This window comes from Prionailurus bengalensis, chromosome D1, assembly GCF_016509475.1.
Source record: "Prionailurus bengalensis isolate Pbe53 chromosome D1, Fcat_Pben_1.1_paternal_pri, whole genome shotgun sequence".
NCBI lineage: Eukaryota > Metazoa > Chordata > Mammalia > Carnivora > Felidae > Prionailurus > Prionailurus bengalensis.
Genome location: NC_057346.1, coordinates 21,946,531 through 21,966,324, shown reverse-complemented (window position 1 = coordinate 21,966,324; position 19,794 = coordinate 21,946,531). Strand labels below are relative to the sequence as shown.

General features: G+C 47.9%; 1 protein-coding gene across 6 annotated transcripts; it reads left to right on the top strand.

Moving 5' to 3' along the window:
- Positions 1–1,793: 1,793 nt before the first annotated feature.
- Positions 1,794–18,543, top strand: HEPACAM (hepatic and glial cell adhesion molecule). 6 transcript variants are annotated; one of them, XM_043579714.1, is made up of 8 exons: positions 1,794–1,983; positions 2,554–2,659; positions 13,132–13,473; positions 14,192–14,473; positions 14,756–14,855; positions 15,401–15,642; positions 15,775–15,845; positions 16,374–18,543. In XM_043579714.1, the coding sequence occupies exons 2-8, from the start codon at positions 2,575–2,577 to the stop codon at positions 16,674–16,676; spliced, it is 1,425 nt and encodes a 474-aa protein (XP_043435649.1). In that variant the 5' UTR covers positions 1,794–1,983; positions 2,554–2,574; the 3' UTR covers positions 16,677–18,543. The 6 variants fall into 6 exon arrangements, with proteins under 6 accessions (XP_043435649.1, XP_043435648.1, XP_043435651.1 ...); XM_043579713.1 differs by lacking the exon at positions 1,794–1,983 and having other exon boundaries at positions 2,144–2,659; XM_043579716.1 differs by lacking the exon at positions 1,794–1,983 and having other exon boundaries at positions 2,145–2,659; positions 15,401–15,630; positions 15,778–15,845.
- Positions 18,544–19,794: the final 1,251 nt, after the last annotated feature.

Here is a 19,794-nt window from a genome sequence, read left to right as displayed (position 1 = left end):
TGCCACAGAAGCCACTCACAGCCCCCCAGGCAGCAGGGAAAAGCTAACTATTAGTCTATCCTGGTAAACTCACTCTGACCCGACTATTTTAACATTCTCTTGAAGTGTCTCAGTCACTGCTTAGACAACTCTGGCAACTGCTCATTCAATCTGTTTAGGTTCCTCCCCCAACCCAGCTCCTCTCGAAGGAGCGTTGGGGTGAGTATAGGTGGTATGGCTTAGGTGACCTCGTGACAAGAGGGGAGATGGTGTCTGTAGGCCTGTGTGGCATTCTCAGGACCCCCACTGGTCCCTGCACCCCTCGAGGTTGCTCCCTGGTGTGATGAGCTACATGCTGACCCCACACCAGCAGCTGTTGTCGGTTCTTTGCCTCTTGGCACTTCTGAGCCCCCTCAGGGGAACTTGTGGGCACTTTGGGGCACTCGCATATTCCATGGGTATAAGGAGCCTGAGGTTCCCCCCTAGGGCAAGAGAAGGGAGGATGTTGAGAAGTTAGATCCCACTTAGGTCTCCTGCTATCACAATTTCCTTTCCATCGTCCTTCAGGCTAAAAAAGGCAGACTCCAGGCTTTCTATTTCCTGAACTTAATATCCTGCTTTTACTCTTAGACAATAAGCCTCAAGGCCTAGCCATCACAGGCAAAAGAGGCCATTTATCTATACTGTACAGCAGAAGAACTCTGTGATCCAGGCCACAGGTTGCTCTGTGATATGTGGAAGTGCTAGTTAGAAGAAATTAAAATAGCCTTTTGTCCTTTACAAAGACTGGCTCACAAGCCTTTTGTCTCACTACTGACTCTAAAATACTATTTTAGGGACACCTGGGTGGCTCAGTCGGTTGGTTAAACATCTGACTTCGTCTCAGGTCATGATCTCGTGGTTTGTGGGTTCAAGCCCTGTGTTGGGCTCTGTGCCGGCAGCTCGGAGCCTGGAGCCTGCTTCAGATTCTGTGTCTCCCTCTCTCTCTGCTCCTCCCCTACTTGTATTCTGTCTGTCTCTCTCTCTTGCCTCTCAAAAATAAATAAACATTAAAATTTTTAAATAAATAAATAAAACACTATTTTAGATGTCAGAAACTGGATATTAACTTTCTCCTTCTCATTGTATGTCTGCCAAAACAAAACTAACTTTACCAGAGGCAGACAGGTGCCTTGAGCTGTGTAGGGGAAAGTCATAGGCACAGAGATGCAAAATGAAAACAAGAATCTCATTTACGTATTTCAGAATATTTTTTGGACTTCCTCTGTAGAGTTAAAAATCAATGCTTCCCTCTTCTACTCTGCACCCTTAGGCTCAGCTGAGCCATGCAATGAGTCTTCAGTTCTAGAAACCTGACCTACTCAGGCTTTCTCCAGGATGTAACAAGAATATTTCCAAAGGTAGCCACCACATTTACACAACTAAGACCCGGCTTATAAACTGAGAGGGAAGCTGTAACTTTGGTCTCCTCAAAATGCAAAGATCACTACAGGAATGAAAAAGAAGAGGCAGGTTTACTTTTTAAGTTTAAAATGTTATCTCTCTAACAATTTCCAAGGTAATAAACTGTACAATTTCCACTGTACTAAACTGTCATCAGTCCTCTCAACAATTCCTATAAGGAAGCTACTGTTTCCCCAATTTTTAGATGTGAAATTGGAGGCTTAACCAGACTGTGAGCCCTTCCCAAGATCTCAGTTAGTAAGCATACATTCCAGTGACAGTGCCCGTGAGAAGGTGTGGACACAGTCATGAGGGGTGAGGTGGAGCTAAGGGTGTTTTTCCTCATCACAGCCTCAAGACAAGAGGAGATATTGAGGCTGTGAAGCTGGTAACAGAACCCCAGGATGCTGGCTGTTAGAGTATTACCTTCATCTGTGCTCTGACATGTTCTAGAAAAGTGGCTGGAGGCAGGGGAATGAACAGAATGGCTTCTGGAAAGAGGTCCCCAGCATCTATGTGATTCTGTGATAGGAGAAAGAATCCCAAGCAGGACCAGGACAGGTATGAAAATAATAGAATTCAAGCCATTTTCCAATCTTCTTCCTTTGGGGTGGAACAGGGGTGTTCCATTCTTCAGCAGTTCTCTGGGATCTCTTTCTCCCAGCTTTTTAAAAGCTCCTCTCCCTCCCTTTTCAGAGCTTATTGGAGGTCTGTCCCTGGCACGCACCCTCCTTCGCAGGAACAAGGAGCGTGAGGTGGAGACAGGATAGGTTGGGACACAAGATCCAGTTCAGAGTGTGTCCCAGCCCAGTCCCCTCACGGAGCCCAGATCCTCATCTCCCCCTGGTAGTGGGGCTCAGCGCAAGCAGGCAAAGAACTGATGGGACCCATCAGATTAGAACCCACATTGGAGATTATATCCTAAGCAGATACCCCATTCTGAACTGGGGATGTAGCGCTTTGAAACTAGAAAATGCCAGGTCTGAAAGAGAGGAAAGAACAAGTCCAGCAATACACAGGGCTCTGTGTATTCAGAGGGAAGTTGGCAGGGTTGTGTTCGGGCAGAGAAACTCCGAGTGGTACAAAGGGACGTGCCCAGAGTGGAGAAATCATGCTAATTGTCTGCACCAGAGCTGGAGAACGCCACCCAAAATGAAGAGAGAAAGGGGAGCCCTGTCCAGAGCCTTCAGTGCCCTGAGCCTCACCCCTTTTGTCTACCTTCTTCTGATCCAGACAGGTAGGAGACCAGAAGGGTAAGAAAGGGTCTGGAGAGGGGACCCGGTACTTTCAAAAGAGAGGGAGGGGGAGTTAAAGGGCAGAATGACTTTAGGTTGGGAGGAGGGGAGAGAGCTCAGCTGCCGCCCCGTGGGAAGCATCTCAGTGAATTCAGGCATTAGTGTTGAATGTATTTCTTCATTCTGTGTGCCTCCCGCCCAGCCCCTGCGCCCCTCCCCCAAAAGGCTGCATGACTTTGGAGCTCCCACGGCATTCAGTACATTAGATAGAGGGCAGTGAGCCATTTCTTATGGGATGTCTTGTTGGCGTGGGCCAGTCAGGCATTCTTTCCAAGGGATCATGATGGGCTTGGAGGGGTGGGGGAGATCTGGGGTTTGTGCCTCCCCAACCCCCACCCTGGCTTCTCTGACCACAAAACAGCAAGGGAGATGAAATAAGCTTTGGAGATAATGAGTCTTTTGGTTTTTGGAAATAACACCAATCCATCCATAACTCACCCCATGCCCTAGACACCTACCTTCTGTACTGCCCCCTACCAACTCCTTAGAGAATTGATCTTACTTTAAATAGATGTGTTTCTCTGTGTGTGTGTGTGTGTGTGTGTGTGTGTGTGCAGGCATGTGCGCACATGCACACACACATGCACTATTCCAGAGAGCCTAGAAATTCACAGTTTGGTGAAGCAAACAGATGCAGAGATCATTTTAGTAAAATGCAGAAACTACTATGAGTCAGATACACAAAGGATGTCCAGGATCAGAGAGAGGTCACCTACTCCATCCAGAAAGCTGGTGCTAGAGGTGCAGGGTGGGGTGGGGGAACATCAGGGGAGGTTTCCTGGGAGTGTCTGGACTAAATTTTAAAGGATGAGAAAAAGAGGTAGGTGTGAGAGTGTGCATTATAGTCGGAGAAGTGGGTAAAGGTCAACATTTTGGAATAGCATTCTGTGTTTAGTAGGAGCCCAGCCATTCACCACTGCTAAAGAGGAAAATGTGAATCAGGCGAGAGCCTTGGAAACCATACTAAGGTCCCTGGAATATAATCTGTAAACAGTGGAGGAGGGGAAGGGGTATTAGGCGGTTGGTAATCGGGACTGGCAGGACCAGATTTGTATTTCAGATAGCTCACTCTACAGGGAGACATTGGAGAAGAAACCAGAGGCAAACATGAGAGGAAAGGAAGCCTGTATCCATTTGCTAGGGCCGCTGTCATAGAGAATCACAAACTGGGTAGCTTAAACAACAGAAATGTATAGTATCACAGTTCTGCAGGCTGAAAGTCTGAGATAAGGTCACAGGCTCTTCGGGGCTCTAGGGAAGGATCTGTTCCAGGCCTCTCTGCTCGCTTCAGGTAGTTCCTTGGCTGGTGCCAACGTAACCTGTTTTCACAGGACATTCCCCCTGTGCTTGTGTCTGTGTCCAAACTTCCACTTTTTATCAGGACATGAGTCATGTTGGATTAGGGGCCCAGCCTACCCCAGGAGGACCGAAGCTTAGCAATAATCCCATTGCCAAAGAAGGTCACACTCAACATACTGAGGTTAGGACTTCAATATATGGATTCAGGAGTGGACACAATTTAACCCATGACAAGGCTATTGCAATAGTTCAAGAGAGAAATCACATGAGCTGGAATTAGAATAAAAAGAGGGAGAAGCAGGCACATGGAGATAATATTTTGGAGGGAAAGTCAGGACCTAGTGATTGACAGGAAGTAGGAGGATCCAGAAAGGGAGGTAGGATTTCTGTGTGAAACTTGAACCGATCACTGGGATGGGGTCTGAGGTGTGATAATGAGTCCTGACCAGGATGAGGTTGAAATGCCTAAGAGACATTTGTGGGGAAATGTTGAAAAGCCTGAAGTAGGGGTGGGGACAGGGGAGAGAGGTGAAGAGAGACAGGTGAAGCTCTCAGCCTATAGGTGAGATCCAAAACAGTGAGAATGGGTAATATCGCCTAGGAGGAGAAAATGGGCTAAACGTGGAGCACTGAGTAACCCCAGATTTGTAGGAGGTAGAAGGGGAAAAGGCCGGCTGAGGAGACCAAGAAGGAACACGCAAGAGGGACAGAGGGGAAACTAAAGGACTGTGGTGTCCAGAAAGGGAGTTGGAGTTTTTCTGATAGCATCAAAAGTGTCAAAGAGGTCCAGTATATCAAGGGCCAATTATATCTGCAACTATTATTATCATTATCATCATCATTATTATTATTATATTACAATTCAAAGAGTTTGTTGGATACAGAAATTCAGAGGCTAACTCTTAGCGTTAGTGAGAGCGGTCTAGTGGAAATTACAAGGTCAAAGGTAGGCAGTCAGTGGATTGGGAACACGAAGTGCTCAATGTAATATACCAATCGGAGTTCTCCCTAAATGCTTTCAGGAATGGTAAGGAAACCGTTCATCGAATGGTAAGGAAAAAAATTACAGAAAGATCTTGTCAGTCAGCATGACCAAGCGAAAACAAAAAGTGACAAAGTCTCTTCTGCGTGGGAACATGTTACTCAGTATATGTGGCAAAAAACATTCTAAATATAAATTATGCTAATCGGATGCGATTTATGACCTATGGTGGGTAAAGAGGTAAAGAACTACAGGGTCAGGCCACTGTACTGCTGTGGACTCAAGAACAATAAAGAGCTGGGATTCCATAAGGAATTTCTGCCATCCTCACTATATTAGTTAGGGAGATACTAGTGTCTGTAATGAATCCCAAAATTTATGTTCCTGGCACTAGCCATGTAATAGTACAGTGTGGTTCTAGACTAGGCCTGGGATGAGGAAGTGCTCTGATTCCTGAAGCTTTTTCAGGGACCAAGCTGATAAAGCTCTCTGTCAACTTCCAGTAGTCACCCCGAGGTCTATCTCCATTTCTTTCAGGCAGAGAATTTTTTTTTTTTTTTAAGGAAAAACATTTTTCTAAACTAGCCTAGAACTGGTACCTATCACTTCCACTGGTTCTACTGGCTGGAACTTGGTCACATGGCCATACCTACCTGCAAAGAAGACTGGGAAATGTAGTTTTTTAAGATTGACACTTAAAGGGGGCAAGTAATAGTCTTTAATGCTTTGTCCCTAATATGGACAAATAAGGCTTTCCTAAACTGATCACAGCCCAAGTCATGAAACATTCAAACAAGGTTTTTCTAGAGGCTGACATATAGACATAAACATGGCATGCCATAAATCTACATCATCTGATTTGCAAAATTTTCCTCTCCCAGATCCTAGAACTATTCCATCCTCCAGGGACCCAATGGGAAGAAGTTCCTTACCTGGATTCCACCCTTTTAGCCTTAAGATCACCTTCACATTGTAGGTGCTGTCTTTTTCTTCTAACAGAGATATGCACAGAAATGCATGGAGTATAAGGATATGTTGATAAACCTTTAAAAAGTGAATGAACCCATGTAATCAGCCTCCAAGATCAAGAAATAGAATATTTCAGCATCTCAGAAGCACCTCCCCCAATACTTCAGTTACTATTGCCCTCCCCCAGGGATACAGTGATATCCTAACTTCTAATACTGATTAATTTTTCATGTCTTTGAACTTCATATAAACTGAATCATATGCCTGCATTCTTTTGTATCTGGCTTCTTTGGCTGAACTCCAAATTTGTTGTTGTTGTTGTTGTTTTTGAAGGGGGGTGGGGGGACTAGAGGGTCCAAAGTGGGCTCGAACTTATGAACTGTGACATCAAGACCTGAGGCAAAGACTGATGCTTAACCAACTAAGCCACCCAGGCACCCCACAATTTGTAAGATTCATTCATGTTGTTGTTGAAATTGTAATTTGTTTGGTCTCAGTGCTGTATGGTACTCCATTGTATGCATATACCACAATTTATTTATCTATTTGGGGCACCTGGGTAGCTCAGTGGGTTAAGCAACCAACTCTTGATTTCAGCTCAGGTCATGATCTCACGGTTCATGAGATGGAGCCCCTCTGTGCTGGCAGTGAGGAGCCTGCTTGGGATTCTCTCTCTCCCTCTCTCTCTGCTCCTCCCCTGCTTGCACACAAGCATGAGCGTGCTCTCTCGAAATAAATAAGTAAACATTAAAAAATTATCTATTAAACTTTCATAGACACTTTGGTTGTTTCTAGTTTGGGGCTTTGTCAATATAGTTGCTAAGATATTCTAGTGCCTGTCTTTTGGTGAACAGATGTACACATTTCTTTGGGGATACACCAAGGAGTTGAATTGTTGAGTTATATGTGGTTAGCTTTAGTAAATATGGTCAAACAATTTTCAGAAGCGATTATGTCCATCTACATTCCCACCAGCAGTGTAACAGAGTTCCAGATACCCCACATCTTCACCAACAACTGTGTTTTCTCTTTTTCATGTTAGTCATCCTAATGAGTAGGCAGTGGTATCAAATTATAGTTTCAAATTGCATTCCCATGATTATTAATAAAGTTGTATCTTTTTCATACCATTATTTGCCATTTAGAGATCCTTTTTTGTGAAGTACCTGTTCTAAGTTTTTTGCCCATTTTCTACTAAGTTTTCTGGATTTTTAAAAAATTATCGATTTGTAGGAGTTTAAGAAATATATTTTGGATATGAGTCCCCTAAAGGGTATATGCATTGCAAATATCTCTCGCTCTGCAGCTTGCCTCTTCACTCTCTTAATGGCGTCTTTTGATGAACAGAAGCTCTTGATTTCACTGTGTCCAATGTATCATTTTTTTCTTTTATGGGTACCACTTTTGTGTCCTGTTTAAGAAATCTGTGTCTGCCCTCAAGTCACGGAGATATTCTCCTATGTTTTCTTTTCTTTTTTTAATGTTTATTTATTTTTGAGAGAGGGAGGAGACAGAACATGAGCAGGGGAGGGGCCAAGTGAGAGAGACACACACAGAATGTGAAGCAGGCTCCAGACTCTGAGCTGTCAGCACAGAGCCTGACGCAGGGCTCAAACTCACAGACTGTGAGATCACGACCTGAGCCGAAGTCGGATGCTTAGCCCACTGAGCCACCTAGACACCCCCTCCTATGTTTTCTTTTAAAAAACACATTGTTTTAGGGGCGCCTGGGTGGCGCAGTCGGTTAAGCGTCCGACTTCAGCCAGGTCACGATCTTGCGGTCTGTGAGTTCGAGCCCCGCGTCGGGCTCTGGGCTGATGGCTCAGAGCCTGGAGCCTGTTTCCGATTCTGTGTCTCCCTCTCTCTCTGCCCTTCCCCCGTTCATGCTCTGTCTCTCTCTGTCCCAAAAATAAATAAACGTTGAAAAAAAAAAACAACAACACATTGTTTTACCTTTTGCATTTAGATCTGCAATCCATCTAGGATTGATATTTGTGTAAGGTGTGAGGTAAGGGTCACAATTCACTTCTTTCCTACATGGTCCAGCGCCACTTATTAAAAAGATAATCCTGTTTCCAATTCTGTGTCTCCCTCTCTCTCTGCCCCTCGCCCGTTCATGCTCTGTCTCTCTCTGTCCCAAAAATAAATAAACGTTGAAAAAAATTAAAAAAAAAAAAAGATAATCCTTTTCCCAGTGCACTGCAATGTCACCTTTGTCGTTAGCTAAGTGATCATATATGTTTATTTTGGGCCTCTCTATCCTATTCCATCGATCTATTTGTCTATTCTCCTGCCACCATTACAAAGTAAACCTCCTGCGATTTTTATTGATATTGTGGTAAACTTGTAAGTCGGTTTGGCAGAACAGACAGCTTAACAATAGTGCTAGTTCTGATCTAATATAGGATAAATCTCCGTGTGGCATCTTAATACCTAATAGCTAGGTATGCGTTACTGGAAATCTATACTCTTTGAGTACAGATAAAGGTATATGGACCCCTCTCTTCCTGGATCCCAAGGGCCTTCTTCACAATTTCTGTTTCCTGACTTTCCCCTATGTTCCTGAGTGGTTGACACTTAAAATGATTTCACACTCTTGTAGGCCCTTGGAGGGCTCAACAGATACCAGTGTAAGAACACAACACAGGAACCTCAACATGTATGCAATCAGTGGTACACCTCTAAGACAGGAGCAGAGGAGGGGGTTGTTTTCAGAGCATCGTTTTGTTAGGAAGAATATGAAAAACCGAAAGCGGAAAGCAAAAAGTTTTCCATTTAGAAAATCATGCTGTGTGCTGTCTTTGGATTATTGTATTATTGTAGTTCTGGTCACTGCACCTCAAAAAAGAAATAATAGCATTGGAGAAAGCCCAGAGAAGTGTGTCTATGATGGTCAAAGGGACTTCCTTGTAGTGACAGACACAAACGAGACAAAAAAACAAACACACACACACACAAAGTCTATAACTGGAGTCAATGGTGTTAGTGAGTATAAATTAGGTGTATAAAGACCAAATCCTAGAATACATGTTTGGCATTGTTTCATTGACTTTTAAAAGGAAAATTCAAGGGGCGCCTGGGTGGCGCAGTCGGTTAAGCGTCCGACTTCAGCCAGGTCACGATCTTGCAGTCTGTGAGTTCGAGCCCCGCGTCAGGCTCTGGGCTGATGGCTCAGAGCCTGGAACCTGTTTCTGATTCTGTGTCTCCCTCTCTCTCTGCCCCTCCCCCGTTCATGCTCTGTCTCTCTCTGTCCCAAAAATAAATAAACGTTGAAAAAAAAATTTTTTTAAGGAAAATTCAAGGCAAATACTGGTAAGAGAAAAATTTTGTTGTTTTTTTAAATTTTTTTTTAACGTTTTATTTATTTTTGAGACAGGGAGAGACAGAGCATGAACAGGGGAGGGTCAGAGAGAGGGAGACACAGAATCTGAAACAGGCTCCAGGCTCTGAGCTGTCAGCACAGAGCCCGATGCAGGGCTCAAACTCACGGACCGCGAGATCATGACCTGAGCCGAAGTTGGCCACTTAACCGACTGAGCCACCCAGGCACCCCAAGAGAAAAATTTTGGCAAGCATAAAGGAGCACATAAAGATCAGCAGATGATAGTTGCCTTAAAGGGAGAGGCTATGAAGGGAACCCAAGGCTACTGGCAGGTACATTCTCATGCTTTAAAGCTTGACATTCCTTGGTGTCACAGCTGGTCAAAATCCCACTTGAGAGGGGCCACCCATCTGACCCAGCATGGCATCATTTAAGTTGACAGGTAAATCTTGCTGTGATGTCAATTTCCTTTTGTTCAGCCTCCAGTGGGAACAGAGACTTTCTACATAATGATGCCTCAGAGACTCAAGCACCATGATTAAGTTAATTGCTTCTCAAGGTTGAATAGCCCTAGTCTCTTTTATTTCCACTGTGGATCCTAGTTGTTAGCCATTTCCTCATTTCTGTGTCCTGCTTTGGCACCCATCCCAGTTCACTGTGTCCCCTGTTAAGTTGTGGAACCCTGAACTTAATACTGACTCCAATTTTGGCTAGAGTTTTGGGAAACAGTGTTTGCTCAGCAAAATACTCTCTTTGTCAGCTTCCGAGAAAGACTGCTCCATTCACTTCTGAACATGTGTACAAACACCCCTGCAATTCGTGGGCATACCCATGTTCCTGCACATGAGGAAGGCGCCCACCTACAGGAGGGGGAAGCCTAGGGCAATCCATATGTTATAGGTTTTCCAATGTTTTTATGCAGAAGAATCAAGTTTAAACTGGCAGAAAGAACTGACCTGAGCTGGGAAGACATCACAAAAGGACCACGAGGACCTTGTACGGAATAGGAGAGATATAAGACAAGGGAAGCTCAAGAGAGGGCCAGAGAAGAACGAAGGAAGAGAGAATCCCTTTCACTTCTCCTTGGGGCTTGGACTATCACTTCTCAGCTTCCTAGAAGGAGGAAATGAGAACCCTCAAGGTTTGGTGGTTGGGGTGGCTAAGCCCCAAGATGCCTCTGCATTTACCACCCTCACATTCAAACCCCACTGCTGCAGACTATGTCCTGAATAGATGTTCCCCAACTATTTGATCATCACCACCCTGGCCTTTAATGAAACTCAATGACTCTTTTCAGGGCCACCTCAAGTCACACATACCAAAGTCTATTTGCCTCTTCAGGGAAATCTGAAAGCTTGCTTTTCTAAATCAAGCCAAGCCTGGGACCTAGCCGTTGCTAGGTAGGAAATCTTAAGAAATTAACAGTTGGAAGAAATCCTAAGGATTCTGTGGTTAAATGGATTTCAATCTGACACAGACAGCCAGAGGGATTCCTAGTAGCACCCCAAGTTATTGGGGAGGACACGAGTCTAGTCTCCACCACCTCTTCTTCCAAATTGATGAGCCAGAACTAGATTTCATTTGTTTTCATCTTCATACATGGTTCTATGGGAGCAAATATATCTTTTTTTTAAATGTTTACTTATTTTGAGAGAGACAGAGTGTGAGTGGGGGAGGGGCAGAGAGAGAGGGAGAGAGAGAATCTCAAGCAGACGCCATTCTGTCAGCACAGACAGAGCCTGATGTGGGGCTCAATCCCACAACCCATGAGATCATGACCTGAGCTGAAATCAAGAGTCAGATGCTTAACTGACTGAGCCACCTAGGCGCCCTGCCAAATATCTTTAATAAAAAATATTTGAGGGGCACCTGGGTGGCTTAGCTGGTTCAGCATCACACTAGATGTCAGCTCAGGTTTTGATCTCAGGGTTGTGAGTTCAAGCCCTGCCTTGGGGGGTGCTTATTCAAGCCACATGGAGCCTACTTAAAAAAAATTTTTGACAATATTTGATTTGGCCATTCTAGTTCCCCTAAATCAAAAATCCTCTCAATAACAAGCATATGATATTCATACATATGGCAGCTTTAATCATTCTAGGACTTAAGGTTTCATGATTCAACCTTCATACTTAAGGTTTCCTGATTCTAACAGACCTGGCAGGTATGGGATCATAGAATGTCAGAGCTGAGAAGGCCCCTTGTGATCATCTGGCCCCAAAACCTCATTATGCAGAGGAGGAAACTGAGGCATAGAGAGGTGAAAGAACAACAATTGGCCTTTCCTTGACCCCTTCCAAAGATGATGAGCTTGCTACTTAACAAAGCATTTGTTCCAAAAATTGACTAAATACGTTTATTAAATTTGCTTCAATCTCCTCAATTCATCTTTTAGTTTAATTCCTTTTTGGCTTGGTCTGGGTCCTCTAAGCACAAGGAGAAGAATAAGGAAAGGAAAGGTACAATTTGCTTCCCCAAATCTAAACAGCAGTAGTAGCAGAGTGGGAAACTGGAGAAAAAGAAAGAGGGAACTTCAGGGGTGTGTTACCATCAAAGAGAGCAGCTGGGGGTGCAGAGAGACTGAGAACCTGACATGTATGTGTCTGTTTAGCTAAACTCAGCCCCGCTCCCAACTGACATCCCTCCCAAAAGAAGACCCTCCTTTGGGTGGTTGTGTTGCTCTGCAAGGCCATGTAACACCAATGAATGGCGTCTGTTCAGGTTCCAAAGCTTCTAAGAGATCTCTGAAATATGAGATATGTCTCTAGATGGGGCAACCATTGGACAAGATAGTAAAATCCCAGAATTTCAGGGCTGGAACAAATGAATGAGACATCAAGATTACCACTTATTTTACCTCTCTGAGTCCCGAACAGGTAAGTGACTTTTCCCAGGTCCTAAGTCAACAGTAAGGGCCCAAGTCTCTGATGCTCACTCTTGTGTTCTCTCCACTACACAATAATAACTGATGTATGTGTTGTGCTCTTCCATTGTGAACTTGATAAGGCTGTTGTTCTTGTTATTGTTTGCATCCTGAGTTTCTAAACAAGAAGAATGAGGCCTAGAATGATGGCTTGCCCAGGTCCACACAGCCTGTCGGTGGTGGAGCCCAATCTCATAAGGCCTTTTGATTCCAAACTCTTTGTTCTACCCATCTCAAATCCCTCTTCTATAGGGGTTGCAAGTCGGGCTGGAGTCTGGGTGTATTTCAAAACCTCAGTTGCAGGACTATTCGCCCCCAGGCAGGTCAAGTGAAGTGTTACATGCATCAGGGGCAAGGAGAGGGGGAGACTCTTGGTACGAATGAAGAATGGTCTAGTTGTCTTCTGGCCCCTAAACTTCCCCTTTATTGGCACTGTCTTGTGACATACTCCTTTCTTTATGAATCTGTGTTCCCATGGTTCTCCATTCTCTACTTTCCCAATCCCCAATCAAGAAGAAAATCTGACAAATTCACCCTGAGATCTGTGTTTGTCTGTTTTGCTCACTGATCTATCGCGAGGACACGGAATAGTACTCAGTAAACGTTTCTGTGAACGGAGCACATAGCGCGTGCGTTGGCCACAGGTCCTCCTCGAGAGGAGGCAATGGAGAAAACTGCCAGAGGTAGAGAGCCAGGGAGAAGAAGGACTTAGGGCAAGGTATGGGTGTGAGGGGTGATGGAGAATCACAGGGGCCAGAGCTGTAGTCGAGATGCATGGCACCAAAGGTAAGAAGGAAGGACTGCCAGGGAGTGAAGGGCCCAGAAGGTGAGGCACCAAGGCATCAGAGGACCTAAGGGAGGGAGCAGGAGTAGGGAGCCACGGGCCTGACACTGCCATCTCCCCATGGGCGTCTGTTCACAGAGCCCCTGGAGGGGGTGAACATCACCAGCCCGGTGCGCCTGATCCATGGCACGGTGGGGAAGTCAGCCCTGCTTTCCGTGCAGTACAGCAGCACCAGCAGTGACAAGCCTGTCGTGAAGTGGCAGCTGAAGCGGGACAAGCCAGTGACCGTGGTACAGTCCATCGGCACAGAAGTCATTGGCACCTTACGGCCTGACTACCGAGACCGCATCCGCCTCTTTGAAAACGGCTCCCTGCTTCTCAGTGACCTGCAGCTGGCCGATGAGGGCACCTATGAGGTTGAGATCTCCATCACGGATGACACGTTCACCGGGGAGAAGACGATCAACCTCACCGTAGATGGTAAAGTGCTCTGACAGGGAAGGAGGCAGGGCTGGTGCCTGGGACTGGGGCAGGGTCTGCCCTGTACACTGGCCAGACCCTGGGAATCGCAACACAGAAGCCACCGGGGAGCTGAGAGAGAGACCACTGGACATCAGAAGTTGGCAGATAGGCCACAGTGAACGTGTATAGCGTGTTTGCTACGTACCAGAAACTATTCTGTGTTTTGAAATATACTGACTCATTTAATGCTTATAATAAGGTAGGGATAGTTAATATCATTATTCCCATTTTGTAGATGAGGAAATTGAGGCACGAAAAGGTTGAGTAACTTGCCCAAAGTCACACAGCTAGCATGTGATAGAACCACTATTTGAACCCAGACATTTGGACCTAGGTTTCACTCAACTGAAATATGTTTCAGGCTGGGCCAGTTTACGACATCTTGAAAGGGCTTTTGAGAAGAAGGAAGGGAAGGCCCATGAGGGCGGGGACCATGGCTATCTTGTTCAGCATTGTACCCTCTGCACTTAGTAGGTGCTCAGCAAACACTTGGTAAAGAAATGAATGAATGAACGAACGGATGGGTGGATGATGGGGAAAGATGGGACCGAAGATCCCTGAAGGGCCTCTGAGACCACAAATTGAGTTGTGATATATTAGAAGGCGGGAGGTAAGAAGGGGAAGGGAAAAGCTGTCTGGCCCATGGCTCACAGCCTCTCTCACCCCCGGGACTCAGTGCCCATTTCCAGGCCACAGGTGTTAGTGGCTTCGACCACTGTGCTGGAGCTCAGCGAGGCCTTCACCCTGAACTGCTCGCACGAGAACGGCACCAAGCCCAGCTACACCTGGCTGAAGGATGGCAAACCCCTCCTCAATGACTCGAGAATGCTCCTGTCCCCTGACCACAAGGTGCTCACCATCACCCGCGTGCTCATGGAGGACGACGACCTGTACAGCTGTGTGGTGGAGAACCCCATCAGCCAGGGCCGCAGCCTGCCCATCAAGATCACCGTATACAGTGAGTCTCCCTGCCCGCCTGCCCCTAGGACTCAAAACCCCGAGAGGCAAGTGCTATGAGGGACTGAGGACATCCCAGACAGAGTGCCCCTGGATGGGGAGAGGCAGAGATGGGCCAACTTTCCATAGAGGACAGCAACAGTGGGCAGTGGGTTCAGTAAGTTCTGCCATGGGCCAGCCATGCTGCTTGGGGCTCCTTTTCCTTCCGCTGCAGGAGCTCTGCTCACCATACTTGCGGCCCCTCTGAAGTCTCCCTCGCCTCTCTGCCTCTCTCTCTCCCTAGGAAGAAGTTCCCTCTACATCATCTTGTCCACAGGAGGCATCTTCCTCCTTGTGACCTTGGTGACAGTCTGTGCCTGCTGGAAACCCTCCAAAAAGTCTGGGTAACTCTCCAAGCTCCACACCCTGACACCCTAATCCTTCAATCTGTCCCCACCCCGAGCTCTGTTCTTTTCTTAGTCTCGTAAATACTTATTCTCCCAGGACCCTGCGCCTCTTCCCGGGAGATCCATCTTACCATTCCATGTGTTGCGTATGGAACAAACGACATCATGTGCTCACCACCCCCCGACAGCCCGGTGCTGTAATAACGGTCCCACTTGCAGGGCACCTTTTGTGGGCCAGGCACCAAGGTTGTGGGCAGTGAACTGCCTTTTAAGTATGATCATCTGCAATTTACAGATAATAACACCCAGACTCAGATGTGTTAAGTGACTTGCCCTCAATGCTAGCCACAGACGCAGGATGCAAGCCTAGATGTGACTCATTCCAAAGCCTATGGACTATTGCTGCGCCCACTGTGCCCAGCCCATCTCCCTGTTACACGGCCTCTCCTACTGCCACCAGATTCTTCTAGGGACCCTGACCCCAGGCCCTCTCCTGCTCGTGCTCAACTGCTCTGTTCAGAAGCTGGTGGGTTGATTTGCAGGAAGAAGAGGAAGCTGGAGAAGCAAAACTCCCTGGAATATATGGATCAGAATGATGACCGTCTGAAACCAGAAGGTGAGCTCCCAGCCACCCACTCACCCATCCCATCGCCACTCAGATCAGTGGGCTGCTGGGAAAAGGCAGAACTGGGCCACAAGGAAGCCAGCTCTGCAGGGCCCCTTCCTCCACCAACTGCACGAAGACTGCAGAGCAGGGAGAGGTGCGGCCAAGGTAGGACCCCAGGTATTCTGGATCCTTTGGTGGAGGTTGTGTTGGGGCCTTGACTGGCCACTTGGGGAGCAAAGAGTACAGGTGCTGGCTGGTGGCAAGGGCTCTGTACCTGGGCCAGCCACCCCCGTTCTTCACCCTGTGCAGCAGATACCCTCCCACGAAGTGGCGAGCAGGAGCGGAAGAACCCCATGGCACTGTATATCCTGAAGGACAAGGTGAGCGGCTTCCTGCTGGTGCCCACAAACACACAGTGAGCCCTGCCATGTTCTGCTGCTGGGTAGCCATACCATGCTCATGTCTCTTTCCAGCGCTCAGACTAACCCTGAGAAATATTTGCCTCACCCGCACTTTAGGGATTAGAAAACTAAGGCCTACAGAGGTGAAATGACTTGCCCAGGATCAAACAAGTGAATACACATAAGTGGCAGATCTAGGCTTCAAACCTAGGTCTCTGGACACCAACTCTGGTGATTTCCCCCACTATACTACAACTAAGTCTGTCCCAGGCTGTCCAAGCCAAGCGGGAAGAAGACAATAAGGGGACAAAGCACTCAAGTTAATGCATTTGAACATTTCCTGAGCACTTACTTACCAGGCACTATGCTAAGGGGTCTGTACTGCAAGAAAAACCAGACGTATGTCTGCCGCCTTCCACGAGGTGGGAGTGTGGAGGGAGCCGTGCCCGCCTCGGTATTCCCAGCGCCCTCCAGGGGACGCTCACCCCGCGGCGCGTGTCCTTGCAGGACTCCCCGGAGCCCGAGGAGAACCCTGCCCCGGAGCCTCGGAGCGCCACCGAGCCCGGCCCGCCAGGCTACTCCGTGTCGCCGGCGGTACCCGGCCGCTCGCCAGGGCTGCCCATCCGCTCGGCCCGCCGCTACCCGCGCTCTCCGGCGCGCTCCCCCGCCACGGGCCGGACGCACACGTCGCCGCCCCGGGCCCCGGGCTCGCCCGGCCGCTCGCGCAGCGCCTCGCGCACACTGCGGACTGCGGGCGTGCACCTGATCCGCGAGCAAGACGAGGCCAGCCCGGTGGAGATCAGCGCCTGAGCCGCCTCGGCACCCCCGGGGGGTGGGGGGGTACTCCCGGCAAAGCGGCCGGGGCCCGGGGGAAGGCGGGGGAAAGCGGCCGCCGCCGCTGCCGCGAGGGGCCAGGGGAGGTCCCCGCGGGGACGAGTCTCGCGTGTGGGCGAGTGTGAGCATGCGCGGGTGGGGGACGCGGTGGGGCAGGGAGGAGTGGCTCTAGTGGTGAAACTGGGTCGCGTCTGCTCCTGTTTCACCAGCTGTGTTCTTAGTGGGTATGGGTTGTGCCCTCTTAGGACCATATAGATTATTAAATTTCTGGCCCAATCCCCCAAGGGTCTTATGAAAACTAACATCAGTAACCTAACTCCCTTGACTATCCGGTGCCCTTCCTAGGGAGCTCTAAGCTTCCACCCAACCTTCCTTCCCTCCGAATGAACGCCTGGTTCCCTGGGACACTTTTTTGGCAAGCTCAGATTAGTGAGGCCACTTGCCCAAGAGGAACAACTGTCCTAAACTAAGGGAAATCAGATGGCGGTTACTGGGTGTGCAGAGAGGACTGTTCTGAGCATCCGGGGAATCACTGTGAAGGCAGTGCCTCGGAGCACCCTTCTCTGGACACCTGGTACCTGGGGACCTACCAGTTTGGTGAGGCAGGAGTCAAGTACATTGCTTTGGCCCCTGACCTGAACCCTAGCGAGGGCAAAGGATTCAAGCCCCTGCCCCGTGCTTGGCCTCCTCCCAAAGCCTCCCTCTGGGTATACCAAGAATTCTTTCCGCCTTTAGCCTTTATTCCTATAGAGAAAGGGGTTCTCCCTCCCCTGGCCCACAAAGCTACATCAAGTGAAGAACTTTTTAAAAATCCTCACACCTATGCCTTCTCCCTGGCTTCCTTACAAAACAAGCCTTTCAAACAATCATTGTCCCTGGGGAAGGTCCCTGGTCTTCCTTCAGCTGTAAGAGAATAAGGTTCCAGTCTGCAGAGTAATGGTGGGGGAGGGGAGAAGGAGGAGGTTTAATGCTCCCCAGGACGGCAGGGAGACAAGATCCAACCCTTGGCCTCCAGCCTCCCACCTGCCCTGCTCCCAGATGCTCAGATCCCAGGAGACAGGACAAGGGCAGACTCCCTAAGCACACAAACATAGAATACAGAGAGGCTGGGCCGCTGTGTCACCAGGCCATGCCCATGTCACTGACTCTTGAACAGTTTGCAAGACAGACAGTAATCTACTGTGCGAAGAGTGAGGGCAATTAAAACACTGAAAGAGAAGGAAGGCCTTTGTGTTCTAACCTCTCTTCCGTGATGCCTTTGGGGCCCTTGCATCCCTGGCCCCTCTCCAACCTCCTGAGCTCCAGCCCTGACTCTCCGCTATCTCACAGAGACCCCCCTGTTCCCCGCCCCGCCCCTCCACACTGGGGCAGGTTTTGTGCCAACCCCAAGGGCAACAACATTTCTAATCGGCCCCCTTCACCCTGACCTCCACAGCATGCCCCTCCCAGCTCCCTCCCTGCCCCCATAGCCAGGACTGCTCCCCTCACTCTTCCAGGTGCCTCATCCAGAATGAGGTCATGCCTGGAGGGGAGAGTTGCTCAGGCAGGTGGGAGACGGAGGACTTGGAGAAGGGGTGCAGGCTGCTCAGCCTTGCGAGGCGGGGTTGGAGTGAGGGAGATGAGAGCATGCTGCACCCCCTGCCCTGGTGCTGAACCCCTGACAGGCTGGCTTCCCAGGCTCAAGCCAAATCTGCCTTAAATCCGGGGGGCGGGGGGGGGGGGTAAGTAAGGAAGTGGTTTTGGTTTGGTTTGCTTTGGTTTTGATCTTCATCTTTGTATTACCAGCATCTAGCAGAGTGCCTAGCACATCCTGGATGCTCAATAAACTTTTAATGAAATGGAATGGCAACTTTATTGCTCTTGAGTGAGGAGAACAAAGCAGACAGCTTAAAAATACCAGTCCTTTCCCTTTTCCCTTTTCTTCTCATTTTCCATCATCCTTCAGCCTCTTTGCAAATCCCAAATTGTCCGCTTCACAGCCATCACTCACTCACCATGTATTCATTCATTCATTCATTCATTCCAGTGCTCTTTCATTTATTCAACAAACATTTGTTAACCTACCATGCACTAGGCCCTGTGCTAGACGCTGGGGAAACAGTGTAACTATGCCATGACCCCTACCCAGAAGATAGTCCCACGGAGTAAGCAGATCAGCACAATACAGTGTGAAAAATGCATGCCAGAGATAGATACAATGTCATCTGACACCATGTAAAAGCATCATCCAACTTAGATTAGGGGTATCAGCAAAGGTATCTTAGAAGAGAACAGGTCTGAACTTAGTCTTAGATTAGTTGATCAGGTGAAAAACAGGATGAAAGGACACATTCCAGGGAGAAGGGGCAGCATGTATAAAAATTTGGAAGTAGAAGGTAAGTCCAGACTACTTAGCACTTGTTAAGTGTGGATTACCTAGGGGAAAAGGTTTATTTTAGCACTATAATGGAAGACTAGACTTGGGCCAGTGGCCGGGTGAGAGGGCTGAGTCTGAGACTCCTGGATTAAGTTGGTATCATAGAAGGGAGTCCTAAACTTATTTTTATTTTTTAATTTTTTTACATGTTTATTTTTGAGAGAGCAGTGTGTGTGTGTGTGTGTGTGTGTGAGCAGGGGAGGGGCAGAGGAAGACAGAGACACAGAATCTGAAACAGGCTCCAGACTCTAAGGTGTCAGCACAGAGCCTGATGCAGGCCTCGGACTCACAAGCCATGAGATCATGACCTGAGCCAAAGCCAGATGCTTCACCAAGACTCCCAGACGCCCCCAGACCACCCCACAAGCTTCTAAAATAAAAATGCAAATCCTTTTTGGAGAAATGCATCTCCTAAAATTTTCAGAGTTTAAGACCAAAGATGAGTTGATCATGAAAGTCCATTAAACATAGAAGGAAACGAATCACCATGAGTGGGAGTCAGCAGTTATAAGAAGCAGTAGATTTAGAACCCTAAGACCTTCAGATATTGGAATTATCAGGTATAGAATTTAAATAATTAAAGGGGCGCCTGGGTGGCTCAGTCAGTTAGGCGTCCTACTTCAGCTCAGGTCATGATCTCGCAGTTTGTGGATTCGAGCCCCACATTGGGCTCTGTGC